This window comes from Chamaea fasciata, unplaced genomic scaffold (genome assembly GCF_029207755.1).
Source record: "Chamaea fasciata isolate MVZ Bird 193981 ecotype frontalis unplaced genomic scaffold, bChaFas1.0.hap1 SCAF_1, whole genome shotgun sequence".
Classification (NCBI taxonomy): Eukaryota; Metazoa; Chordata; class Aves; order Passeriformes; family Sylviidae; genus Chamaea; species Chamaea fasciata.
Genome location: NW_027094086.1, coordinates 117,602,470 through 117,616,750, shown reverse-complemented (window position 1 = coordinate 117,616,750; position 14,281 = coordinate 117,602,470). Strand labels below are relative to the sequence as shown.

General features: G+C 36.1%; 1 protein-coding gene across 1 annotated transcript in view; it reads left to right on the top strand.

Moving 5' to 3' along the window:
- Positions 1 to 14,281, top strand: part of PLCL2 (phospholipase C like 2) — a 100,177-nt gene that overhangs the window by 53,205 nt on the left and 32,691 nt on the right. The window contains exons 3-4 of the mRNA XM_066194801.1: positions 1,335 to 3,821; positions 7,200 to 7,403. Of these exons, the coding sequence (XP_066050898.1) occupies positions 1,335 to 3,821; positions 7,200 to 7,403 (2,691 nt within the window). The remainder of the gene's footprint in view (positions 1 to 1,334; positions 3,822 to 7,199; positions 7,404 to 14,281) is intronic.

Here is a 14,281-nt window from a genome sequence, read left to right as displayed (position 1 = left end):
AACTATTTCAGGGAATATCAACTTTTTTTTTTTTTTAAATAAAGCTGGAAATGTAGTTTTTTGCCTTGTGCTGGTTTATAAGAAGAACACTTCTAATTAAGTTATCTAATATAAAAATATTCTTAACGTAAGTGTTATTTTCAGACTAAAAGTTACTATCACAAGACACATTGTTTTCAGAAAAAAAAATCCTAGCATTTTTCAGTCTCAGAAAATGCAGATGATGAAAACACACAAGTTTCTTAAATTCAGTTCTTATGAAATTGATTGTACTTATGTCATGTGTTGTTGATTTATTGGCACTTGTTATAATTACTACAAATAGGTACAATAAAGGTAGCTAAATTACCTTTCCCCTCGTTTTTTGTGCTTATATATCCTTATATATCTAAGCTTTCTCTAGTAAAGCAAGACCTCTGGGTTATCTCATTGCTTTAAGAGCAATGGTGAGTCACTTTTGTTTCCCTTCCTGACCAGATCTTCTATTCAAGTTCTTTCTAATGACATGAAGGTTCTTTGGAAACAGTTAAACTTCAGCCGTCTCAGGAGTTCCCTTCTGAGTCACTGCTGTATTTTCTGAAACTCAGAACTTACAGAGCTACATCTGCTCCAGTCCAGTTCCTTGTCTTTCAGTGCAGCTTCTTTAGACTGTCATGGCTATTTTCCTGCCAAGGGGAGGGATGTGTGGGTGCTGTGGGTAGTCTGTGGGAAGAACATGGATGGGTGCACTGGTGAAGGAAGCTTTGCATGAAGAAGTGCTGTTAATGTCTTGTGTGCTTAGATTAGGGCCATGTCCTATGGATTTTATGTAGTTAATTGTGTATTAATGTTTCTCTGGTGTTCACAAGGACCCTGTCAGCACGGTATTAAAGCATTATATTCTGTACTGGCAAGTTTGGCAAGTATCTGTAGGACTCTATAAGGACTCAGAGAAAAGCTTGCTTCCTACTGCCTTAGCTTTAGAACATGTTCTCTCTCTAAGTAGGGTAGAACTCATAAAATAAAATGCACATATGTGTACGCAGTAATACAGCATTATTATTTTGTTAACATTCAAAACTTGTTTTTTTAATTTTGTGTCCATCAAAAGTACTAAAAATAAACTCTGGATGATTACTTATTGAAGCAAGATCAAATATTAAGGCATTATTAGTATTTTTACTGTGATGACGCTAGTAAGAATTTCCATCTTACTGGTCCTCACGGAGACTTTATCGAACTACTTGATGAATTTTCAGCCTTAAGTTAGAAACCTATTTCAGTGTTGAGCTAAACCATACTGATACATTATTTTTTTTCTCCCCCCCCCCCCCCCCCCCCCCTTGTTTTACCAGGATGGTACGAAACAGAAGCGAGAAAGGAAGAAGACCGTGTCGTTCAGCAGCATGCCCACAGAGAAGAAGATCAGCAGTGCAAGCGACTGCATCAACGCCATGGTGGAAGGCTCTGAGCTCAAAAAGGTCCGGTCCAACTCCAGGGTGTATCACCGATACTTCCTTTTGGATGCTGATATGCAGTCTTTGCGCTGGGAACCATCAAAAAAGGATTCTGAAAAAGCAAAGATTGATATCAAGTCAATCAAAGAAGTGAGAACGGGAAAAAATACTGATATCTTTCGCAGCAATGGGATATATGACCAGATATCAGAAGACTGTGCATTTTCAATTATATATGGAGAAAATTATGAGTCATTAGATCTGGTTGCTAACTCAGCAGATGTTGCAAATATTTGGGTTACTGGCTTAAGATACCTGATTTCTTATGGAAAACATACTCTAGATATGCTAGGAACTACCCAAGATAATATGCGGACTTCGTGGCTGTCACAAATGTTCAGTGAATCAGATGTAGATAATTTGGGACACATACCCCTATGTAATGCTGTACAATTTATAAAAGACTTAAACCCTGGTTTAAAAACTAATAAAATTGAATTAAAATTCAAGGAGTTACACAGATCCAGGGAAAAAACTGGTACTGAAGTAACTAAAGAAGAATTTATTGAAGTTTTTCATGAGCTTTGTACCAGACCTGAAATCTATTTCCTGTTAGTTCAGTTTTCAAGCAATAAAGAATTTTTAGATACCAAGGACCTCATGATGTTTTTGGAAGCAGAGCAGGGTATGGCACAGGTCACAGAAGAAATAAGCCTTGAAATTATTCAGAAATATGAGCCAGCCAAAGAGGGCCAGGAGAAGGGTTGTCTTTCTATAGATGGGTTTACAAATTACCTTACTTCACCAGACTGCCACATATTTGATCCAGAGCATAAAAAAGTTTGTCAAGATATGAAACAACCTTTATCTCATTATTTTATAAACTCGTCTCATAATACATACTTGATAGAGGATCAGTTTCGAGGGCCTTCTGACATCACGGGTTACATTCGTGCTCTAAAAATGGGCTGCCGAAGTGTTGAACTGGATGTGTGGGATGGTCCAGATAATGAGCCCGTGATTTACACAGGGCATACAATGACATCACAAATTGTCTTCCGTAGTGTGATTGACATTATTAACAAGTATGCCTTTTTTGCTTCGGAATATCCTCTTATTTTGTGTTTAGAAAATCATTGTTCTATTAAGCAACAGAAAGTGATGGTACAGCACATGAAGAAAATTTTGGGGGACAAACTGCATACGCAGTCTCCAAACATTGAGGAGTCTTATCTTCCATCACCGGAATCACTTAAAGGGAAAATACTAATTAAAGCAAAGAAGCTTTCTGCTAATTGTTCTGGACTAGAGGGAGATGTTACAGATGAAGACGAAGGAGCAGAAATGTCACAGAGAGTGGCGAAAGAGGGGGTGGAACAGCAAAACTCAGTGACAGGGAAACGATTCCAGCTCTGCAAAGATCTCTCTGAGTTGGTAAGCATATGTAAATCAGTTCAGTTCAAAGAGTTTCAAGTTTCATTTCAGCTCCAGAAGTACTGGGAAGTGTGCTCTTTTAACGAAGTGCTTGCTAGCAAATATGCCAACGAAAACCCAGGAGACTTTGTAAATTATAACAAGCGTTTTCTCGCAAGGGTTTTCCCCAGTCCTATGAGGATTGACTCTAGTAATATGAATCCCCAGGACTTTTGGAAATGTGGTTGTCAGATAGTAGCAATGAACTTTCAGACGCCTGGCTTAATGATGGACCTTAACATTGGTTGGTTTCGACAAAATGGAAACTGTGGCTATGTCCTTCGTCCTGCTATCATGAGAGAAGAAGTTTCCTTCTTTAGTGCAAATACAAAAGACACTGTGCCTGGAGTTTCGCCTCAGCTGCTTCATATTAAAATCATTAGTGGGCAAAACTTCCCTAAACCCAAAGGATCAGGTGCCAAAGGTGATGTTGTGGATCCTTATGTCTATGTTGAAATACATGGAATCCCCGCTGACTGTGCTGAGCAAAGGACGAAAACTATGCATCAGAATGGGGATAATCCAATTTTTGATGAGAGCTTTGAATTTCAAATAAATTTACCAGAGCTAGCTATGGTGCGTTTTGTAGTACTGGATGATGATTACATTGGGGACGAGTTTATCGGGCAATACACTATTCCCTTTGAGTGTCTCCAGACTGGGTATCGGCACGTTCCTCTGCAGTCATTGACTGGTGAAAGTTTAGCTCATGCTTCCCTGTTTGTGCATGTGGCCATTACTAATCGAAGGGGTGGTGGGAAACCTCATAAGAGGGGCCTCTCTGTGAGGAAGGGCAAGAAATCCAGGGAATATGCTTCTATGAGAACATTATGGATTAAAGCAATAGATGAAGTGTTCAAGAATGCCCTCCAACCTATTCGGGATGCTACGGATTTGAGAGAAAATATGCAGGTACAGTTTTATAATCCATTTATTGGTTCATATGTGTACCTTTGTGTTGTGATGCATATGGAATACCTGCTTTGTAAAGTGCCCTGTATGTTGAACTATTTGAGTCTAATTCTGAACAGCTCTAAGAATGGATCATGTCAGAGCAGTCTTTTAGGTGAACTGTCTACTGATGAATGCACATGCGTATTTTGTTCAATGCGAACTGGAAATACGACTCCAGTTCTAGGACTCAACCCTGTTGACTCATCCTATGTCTTTGAAGGAATATTAGAAATACAGTAGAAGAAAGTATGGCAATGTTTTAGTTTAAAAAAATTAAGTAGAAATGTGGGAAGAATATACAACAGATTGAAAAGGGAGGCTTTAATGCTTATCAGAGAACTTACTTGTACATCTAAGAATGTTTAGCAGTTTCACCAAAGTTATGTTTTTTCTTTAGTCCCAAATCAAAGGCAGTACGTTAAAGAAAGCTCCATTTGCTTTCCATGATTCTTCCTAGTTGTGTTAGAAATACATGGCATTAGCACTAAGGTATTAGAAGGCATTTGCTAGAGGAAGTCGTCCTACTTTAAATTTCATGTTAGTAAACACATTGAATTTAGGGGAAAAGTGCAGTCTGAGGTGCTTTGTTTTGTGGAAGCCAAGAGATCTCACTTCAAAAAGTGTTACGTGGAGATTCCAGGTAAATAACTCCTTTTAGAAATGTAATAAAATTGAGTTACATTCCGTTAAAAAAAGCTTTATTTATTTATTAATTTATGTATGAACTTCTGATGGAGTACTACCAGCGATGAACAAAATTGAGAATCGTAATTTCAAATGGAGAGACCTATCAAATCCTCTTGGTGTTACCCAGTTTTAAGGGAAAAGGGATTAAAGGAAACATCTGAAACATGATTCTGGATTTTAAAGGCACATCAGCGTGTATGAATTTCTTTCATGAGTAATCTTATATTAAAGAAATTCTTATAGTAATACACTTTTAAAGCTAATTTTATATGAAGGAAGAAATTAGTACATAATTATGCAGCTTTCCCACTTCGTATATAAATTTGCTCTTTTAAAAGATAATTAAAAAAATATGGGGATGATACTTTGACTCATAAGTGTTTCAAACTACAGGCTGCACGTAAAATGGACTTTACCTGTAGTTAGCCTATTGAAGGCTAGAATTCTGTTATATGAAGAATACTGTATTTTAAGATAGTTTGCAAGGAAGAACTGAGTTGAGGAAGCAGTGAAAATGTAGAATTTTGTGTAGCTACATTAAACTCATGAAGGTACATGCTGCAGTATGCACTGTATAATGATATAATCAAAAACAGATTCTGCAGTGGGGTTTCTTTGAACATGAGATATTAAAAGGTATTTTATGCATTCTGTCAGTTTGAAAGATGTACTATCAACTATATTTATCATTACCTCAAAACACTATCAAGAAGTTGTTTTAGGCCCATGAGGGAAGATAAGTTTTTCTTAACTTTGCTAACGGATTATAAAATGTGCACCATTTAAACTCTGTGTAAGTTTTTACAGCGAATGAAAGCAAATAAACAACTCAATTAAAATAAGTATCAATTTATGTCATGGAATGGGAGATTTGTTTAATTTCTATATTACTGAAATTTTGTGTTATAAATTGTAATGGTTTTTATGACCATTATATCCTCATAATATCCTCAGAAGCCAGATTATAAAGGGCAAAGTTGGTTAGTTTGATTTTTTTAATGTAAGATGGAATTAGAGGAAAAAAAAATGTGCAGCAGCAGGTTTAATAGTTTCTCTAAATCTGTACGAGTAGCCTTTTTTGCTTCTTTTCTTCCTATATTACCATGATAAAAGCTGATGTCATAGCTTCATAACTTGTTCTGTATTATTCACTGATAAAAATATAATATGGGTGATTGAACTGGATGTTATGTTACATGTTTACATTACTTAACAGTATGAAGAATAGTCTCTGGATATAGAGTTGAAAGTCCATGGGCAAGATTTATAATAGTAGTACATGTTAATCCTGTCCTGCCTGTCATTAATGAATATATACAATCCCTGGGTCCTCGTTAACCTCTTTGTAAAATGTAAAATGGTTGTTCATAATGGCTTATCCATGGTACTTATCTCAAGCAAAATCTGTTTGAATGGATTTCCCAATGTCTGTCTCTTGAGCTGTGTAATTATTGTGTCATGAAGTGTACATCAGTTGATAAAAGAAGCTTCTGTTTCCTGGACATTTACTAAAAGTACACTCTAAGTGACTGTGTAGGTGCATTTTAGTGTTCACATAATTTTGCATGGATATGCTGTACATACATATTTGGAAATCTGCTTTGGTATTTTGTCTGATACGGGGACAGCAAAGTATTTCACATTTGATTCCTGTTTGAGTTAAGGTTGGAATTATGTCTTTCTAGGAGACATGTCCATAAATGAGTCTTACCATGCCAGCATGACGAAAAGTGATTTGGATTAAAATGAAAATTTGTACCAGATGCTCTGCCTGGGTGCAACATGAGAGAAAGGAGCACTGAGCACGTTTGTAACTTAAATATACCATAGTTGTGTTTTTATTTCCTACAGGAACACAAACTCCAGATCTGCCATAGATCATCAGTTCCCAATTGGTACAAAAATCCTAAATTCTGTACAGTGCTGACAGTGTTCCCATCATGGAATGTCAGTGGCTATTTGGAATCACACTGTATTTCCAACGCTGTAAACTTTCTTCAAGTTTAAACTTACGGCTTTATATTCTACCATACTGGATATAAAATGTGACTGTAAGAAATCTTAGGGAAAGGTACAGAACCAGTATTTAGGTTAAAGTACCTTAAAAAATTCACCTAAGTGTGACTCTATGATAGGAATACATCAATTGTGGAATGCTGGGTTTGTGAATCACACCAAATGGGAGCCCAGAGATCCACAGCACACCTGGAGTGTAGTTCAGGTGTGTTTAAAGTTACAAATGTGCTGAATTCCTCCTTCTACTTCACTTCGCTTAACTGGGACATTCAGCATCTAATATTTTTTTTCTCTTGGTGGCATTTAAAAAATATCTAAATTTTTTTCAAAATATATAACCACTATGTTTTAGAACCTGTTTATTTCCAGAGGTAATTTTAGCCATGATAGAGAGGAGATATACTTTTTCTAAATAATTTTTTTTCCCCCGTGGCATGTACTGCATTCCTTGAATTTTTACCATTTTTGTAAAATGCATGTGTAATATTGGTTGGTTTCAAAAATGCCAGTTCTTCAGGGAAAAGCTGTGGTAATTGTAGCTCAAGTATAACAGTAAAGTATTTTATCCTGAAATAACAAGATTTTAAATTTCATATTTAACTGTAGAGGAAACTCTTTCTTTCCTTTTTGCAGAATGCAGTAGTTTCATTCAAAGAATTATGTGGCCTCTCTCCTGTAGCAAATCTTATGCAGTGCATTTTGGCAGTGTCTATGCACTTGGTTGGGCCTGATAATACACCCTTGGTGGTAGTGAATCTCAGTGATCAGTATCCAGCTATGGAGCTCCAAGGGATTGTTCCAGAGGTCTTGAAAAAGATTGTAACAGCATATGAAATGGTGAGTAGTTTTTTGTGGTTGTCTTATACTGTCTGCTTGAAAGACTTTTTAAATATATATGTAATATACTGTGCCATTCCTGTTTCAAAAGTAATTTTAACCTGTGGCTTCCTATTTCATGCTTCATTACTTGTGCTTGAAAGTTATTCCCATGAATGTACAGCAATTGGTAGTGTTTTCATACAGAGTAAAACATAGAGATTATTAATATACTGCATGCAATCACGTGTTTATACACTTCAGAAGGTAAAGTGGTTGTAATCAAGAGAATTTAACATGAAGAGGATGTATTGACTTACCTGTTTTTCAGTGGTTTGAAACTTACTATATATCTATAAACCTCTTACTACTTTCCATTTTCCACTTTGTGAACCTTGGTTTATTTTGGCTTTGACTCAACACAGAATACAAAAATGTCAGTCAAGCTTTTAGGTATTGTAGTTTCATAAGCACTTTGGCATGTAAAATTCTGCACGTGCTCTTTTATTTTCCTTTTCTCTATGTTTCCTACAGATGTCATTTGATTAGCAATTTTTGCACATGTAAGCAGCTGTAATGTTAGCTTCAGACATCATGTTTCAGTAAATAAATAAATTGTGTCTTTAGAGACTGGAAATTAAACATGTTGCAAGGAAAAAAGGAAGGAAGAACTAATAAACCAATAAATACTGATTTACATCTGCTTTGCATTAATTTGAAATATGGAAAAAAGATCCAGAAGAGTGTGATTTGAAATGTCCACCTTACTTTCACTGAAGTAATCTGACAGAGTGTAATTGATTATTTATTCATTTATTTAATGTTTTCTTTCACATGATGATAGTTTTGCAATTATTTTGTGTGCTAAAATAAGAAACCTCACTTGGCCGCATCGAGTCACTTGCCAGAAAAAAAAAAACCCAAAACAACGAGAGAAAAATTAACCAGTAGCCCAGTTTCCTATGTATCTTGTAAACAACTTTCTGAAGAAAAAGTAGCTTTAGAATTATGCTATCTATACCAAAGTCAAAAAACTACTCATTGATAGTTAGCAATTTAGGCAGAGTTTATGTAGTTATGTAGTTCAGTGGTGCTGAACACAGTGGTGCTAAATACAACAAAATCTGGTTGGAATGATAGCACAGCTACAAGAAGATCGTGTATATCCTCTTAGTGGTGGCTTGCAGGATATCACTATAATTAGGATGTAAACAAGCCTGACTGTTGGGATTACAGCTGCAACATGTAAAGACGTTCTGTTTTCTTGATGGAGATCTCTCTACCTGCAGTTTGTTCTGATGTGGTGATGCTGCTTTTTAGTTACTAAGCTATTCTAGGTACTTAAAATCTTAGTTCTAAATCTGGAATAGATTTTCTGTTTGAATATCACTTAGACAAAGGTGACTTGTGACTTGTGATCTTTACAATCTAAGTTTGGTTTGCTTTTTTTCTCTCACATATTTTTTCCCACAAACATCTTATACTCTATACGTGATTTGAATATTTCTCTACTTGAGAAATCTATACTTTACTTATACATGGAAAAGTAATAGAACTTTGTTTTACTGGCAAAAAAAAAAAGCACGTTTTCCCATCTTCTTGTCCCTAAAATAAAAATACTCAATTTCGAACAAAGACTGTGATAGTGCTTCTAGCTCTAAATTATATTGAAGATAAGTAAATTCAAGGTTGCTTTAATCAAGTGAAAGTTATAAGTTAAAATAATGAGATTTTTTCGATTTGTGACATTTGGGTTTTGCCAATACTCTGTTCAGTTTGACAAAAGATTTTAGGCAATTAAAATCTGTAGGACGTGCTGGAAAATAAAGTCAGCCATGGGAGACATATTCCCATGCTCTTTTTTCTGAAAGCATATTGTGAAACAGTGGGAGACGTCTGTATCATCCTTTCCTCAAAGAGAGAAAAGAAATGTGACACTGTTTAGTTCATATATTGGTATTTGCTGCAGTGGCAGATATTTAGAGTCTGACAGTTTTATAGACTGGGGAGGGGGGGCAGGGTTGTATGATTTTGGTGTATATTAATATAATGAGCCCTCAAAAGGACAAATCTTACCTCATTAGTTTTGACTTGTGGATATTTTTGTCACGATTAATTAATATGTGGGTGTAAAATATTGCCTAATAATGAGAGTTCTTTATGCCGAACTGAGAAAGGGTAGATGCACTGTCAGAGTAAGGATTACCTACTTGTCTTTCTTTCTGCTGGCTTAGGCCTCAATATAGGTCAGAATTACGTAACTGTGTGCTTCCAGTGTGTCAAGTACTATGTGAAATCATGTGGATAACAAAAATAGAGTTCAATGTTTATAAAACAAACCTTGATTGATATCATAAATGAATGCAGAGGCTGTTACTACCTTGTGTGTCCTCTCAATGTGGCACATGGAATGGCATTCTCAAAGGGTAATTGTTTCAGGTTTATGATATTTATACCTAATGAAGGCATTCTTTTGTGTCAGAAATACTGTCTTTTCTATAAAATGATAATAAGCATGGAAAGTAGTATTCAAGATTTTAATTATTCAGAATTTGTTTACACTGGGACTCGTTGCTCTGTCAAGTGAGAAAGGATGCAAGACCTTAACAGCAGGACAGTCAGTCCACCTTGAAATAATTGCAAATAAGTGCAATACTGCAGGGGCACATGGTAACGAAAGAGTACCTTCGGTGTAACATGGGGTTTTTAGAAGAAACAGTGAGGTAAATGATAAAAAATTAGCATACCAGTAGACACTTGGAGTTTTTATCTTTAAACAAACAGCACATAGTGCTTTCTTAAATTGTCTGCATTCACTACTATATTAATGTAGGAGCTGTTAAGTGATCAAGGCTAGTACTAGTCATGGGTTGAAAAACACTCCTATCCATGTTATAGGAGCTGGAGTATCTTCTCAGGATAATAAAAATCAAATACAGGTAGGAATTTCTGAGAAAGGCAAAAGAAGGCAAAAGCTTAAGGTGTGTATTTTTATTTAGCTTCTCCATGCTCCTGAGCATTTTTCACCCTACCATCTTTTCACTGTTTAACAATGTTTTATTTTTCCCTCTTGTTCATGAACTTCAGCTTCCTTTATGTGATACTTCAGCATGCACTCTGTTGGTGTCATCACACCCATCACTGATCAGTGCTGCAGACTGAAGCTTGGAGTTAAGGCAAGTGCCTCTTCCACACCATTGCATGTTTTTTTTAATGTCTTATAACCTTTAAGAGAAACAGTAAGTAAACCTTAAAAGTTATACTATGGCAAGAGAAAAAAATAAATTATCTTGCCCTAAGTCTGCAGCATTATTCAGTGATGAGTATAATAGCACTGCAAAGATATGCTAGAGGACCATACAAATAAAGCCAGATACCATTGAGAACTTGACTGTCTCTGCCCTTAGTGGAGGATGAATAGTCCCATCTGCTGAGGATAAGGTTTTCTGAACTTTGCAAGAAGGCATTTATTTCTAAGAGAAAAACCAACACAGAAGAGGCAGATAATTGTACCTGTGTGAAAAAGTAGTAGTGCTGCTACAAGAATTAGGATTAGATGTTATTAAATCCTAATTAGATAATGCTGCTAGTTCTGGGGGTTTTTTTCTCAGTTTCTGGGGGTGTTTTTTAAATTTCTTTTTAATTTTGAGGTGATTTTGTAATTCGGAATGTCTACAAAATGCGGTGTTGGTGTTTGATTTAAATGAAATCAAACAAGACTACTAGATTTTGTATATACACCCTAGGGATGGACTTGGAAGCGGGTCTGTGTTTATTGGTGGTGGAGGTTGTGAGATAATGAAAATGAGAGATATTAAAATAGAGTGACACTATTAAATTGGAAAACACCGTATCACTGGGAATGTGCAGTGCTGTCATAAGCTTAAATCCAGTTACCTTATTTTTGGCTCTTTCCAGCTACTGACTCAATACAGCAGATTGCAGGTGCAATCATGCAGAAGTTAACTTCATGTTACAGAGTTGGAAATTTCAGCATTGACATAAACTAAATAGGATAGCCTGTATTTTGAACTTGAACATGTCCCTCCTGTTGGAAAGCAGATAGTTTGACACTATATCTGGTAGAGTTACAGACTGGACTGATACTAATAGGGCTTATTAAAAGCCTGTCTGAAAAGGACTGATGGTCAAGGTTTTGGTAAAATGTTAGTCATCCTCTCATACTTCAGCTACTCATCAAAATCTTAAATATTCTTCACTTTTAAAACTCATCTTGAATTAATAGAGATTAATTGAGTGGAGCACTTCTTTGTGGGGCATTGTACTGGTTGTAGAGTAGTGTTGGATTGAACCTTATAATTCTGAAGGAAGCAAAGGGTATATCATTGCCTCTTTCACAGGGCCTAAGAAAGTGTGATTAGCAGATCTGTTTTGAGTTACACTTAGCTCATAAAATCTGTATTGGTTACCTGTTGTTGATGTAGGTCCTTGCTTATGGTTGCTGTGCAAATATGGTGAGGAGGATTACAGTCATCATGCAGCGATTGTAGATTTGTATCTTGAGAGAACAAATAGAGCTAGACTTTTCTCTTCCAACTCAGCCTACTAATGTGTCAGAGTTACTCAGCTGAGAAGCCTTCTTTCCCCAGGTTGTCCTTTGAGGTTGCAAACTTCTGGGGTGACCAAAAAATACTGGATCTAGTGCTGGTAATTGTCTCCTGTAACTGGGTGAACATGTTGCTTCAACTTGTGCACAGGCCTGAATATTCAGTTTTTGATTTTGTCTCAGCGGAGGCTGAGTTCAATGTCACCAATCTCCTGTAGTAGATCTCAGTCTTTGTATGTCACATGATTTTAAGTCACATGATAACATCTGCTCACCACTTGCATTGAGCATTCAAAGAAAATTCAGATTTGTCTGTATAGTGCCTTTCCTGGGGAATATGTGACTGGCATAGACCATGACAGCTGTGTTCTGAGCCCAGTTGGTTCAGAATGTTGTTCTTGAGCCCATGACTTTGAAGTTGAGCTCCATGGGTGTTCCATGTTACAATTTTCCTCTTAGCATTATCGGGTTTGTGAAGAAGAGAACTTAATGCTTTGCACAGATGATTGAAAAGCTATTATTCCTTGCTTTTATACTTGAGAGCGTAACTACATAAAACAGAACAAAAAGATAAAAGAAGTAGTCAAAAGAACAGACATCACAGACACTAAAGATACCACCTGGGGAGCGGGAAGTAAATATGTACCACTTATCAAAAAACATGTAGGGGGAACAAAAAAACCGGAGGAGATTCTCATGAAAATAAGGCATCTTCCAAATAGCTGAAGTCATGTGCAAATGTGGAAGACAGGATCCACATTTAACCCTGCCATGGTTAAATAAGAAATAAAAGAAGACTGACAGTGAAGAATTTCAAAAATTATCTGCACAGATTTTAAAATGACAGCAACCTCTTTTCTGAAAAAGCAGAAACAAAAGTTAGTCAAACATTATGGAAGATCACTAGTTGGTCAATGTTTAAAAGAAAGCCCCAGCTAAAGAGGCAAAGCCACAATACTTAGTTAGTTTTTGCATCCATATACCTTTAGAGATGAAGGTTTCACATGAAATGCTTCTTTATGAAAGACTAATTGGAGAATTCATCTGTAAGTGAAATGCTGACAGAAGATAGTGCACAAAAAAAGGCAAAAGACTGGAAAAATAATACACCAGAAAGAAGAGCTCTGAAAGATCTCGAGAGCTGATGTATCAAAACTGCTAATTGTGTGTATTCTCTCACTTGAAACTGACTATCAAAGTTGTTAGTGTGGTACCAGTGTTTTAAGAGATTTCCAGGGAAGGTGATGAAATTACAGATCAGACAGGCTGACATCTGTACTGTGAAAATGGGTAGAAACTGTTTTGAAGAAGAAAATTAGAGGAAACATGGAGAAATGTGTCATGTTGGGGAAGAGTCAATACAGCTTTTATAAAATGAAGGGCTCATTAATCCCTTGGAGTTCTTTGATGTCAAAAAGCATGTAGACACAGTAGATCACTCTGGTTAGATTTTCCAAAACATTTGACAAAGTTTCCTTTCAGATGCTCATATTAGAATAAAGTTATCATTAAATTTTTATACTTTTAAAGTTATTAGGTCTTTTCTGATAGCTAAAGTGAATGTTGGACTTAACCTGGTGCTCCAGCAGGAAAATAAGTATTAAGGACAGTTGCTTGTGTTGATTTTTGCATTAAGGGTGTGTTTTTCCAGTAAGTGGATTAGAGATAGTAGGTATAGCTCCTGCAACTTTGATCTAGCTAAAGTAGCTAAGCACTCTGGAAGCTACATGAATTAATCCTGCCCCTAGATTTGCAAAGATCATCGAGGTGTGAGGTATGTAGCTGCTTAGACTTTCAACAACTTTCTCAGTCTTAGTGGTAGATTGTTATAATGTGTGTTAAAACAGTAAATTTCAGAGTTGGCAACACAAATGCAGCATTTAAACTGTGATAACACACAGTGTCTCACTGTTTCCATTATTGCCTCTGGCTTTCAACAGCGTTGCCTACTTTCATTATCAGTCTCTGCAAAATAGAACTGTCTTTATTTAAGTAATAAATGGATGTAGTTTGGTGAAGAGATCTAAGGGAAAACGTACATCATTCATTGCCATTTAATATTGCAAGTAGCCCAGGTAGTGGTTTTTGCCATGTTTAATAAATTATAGTAATTGTAGGTCCTGTTTTTTGAGATGAATTGAAATAGTTACTGATTGTGTAGCTGTTAGTCTGTTGCAAAAACTGACAACAAAGCATTCATGGAAAATACAGGGAATAGCTTGGACAGTTTCTTCAGAAAGAGTTGTGCTGCTTATTACCACTTTTTATTTTCTTGTTTTATAACAGCAGGAAGGTTGTAATTATGCTTCTAAAAACAGAGCTGCAGATGATA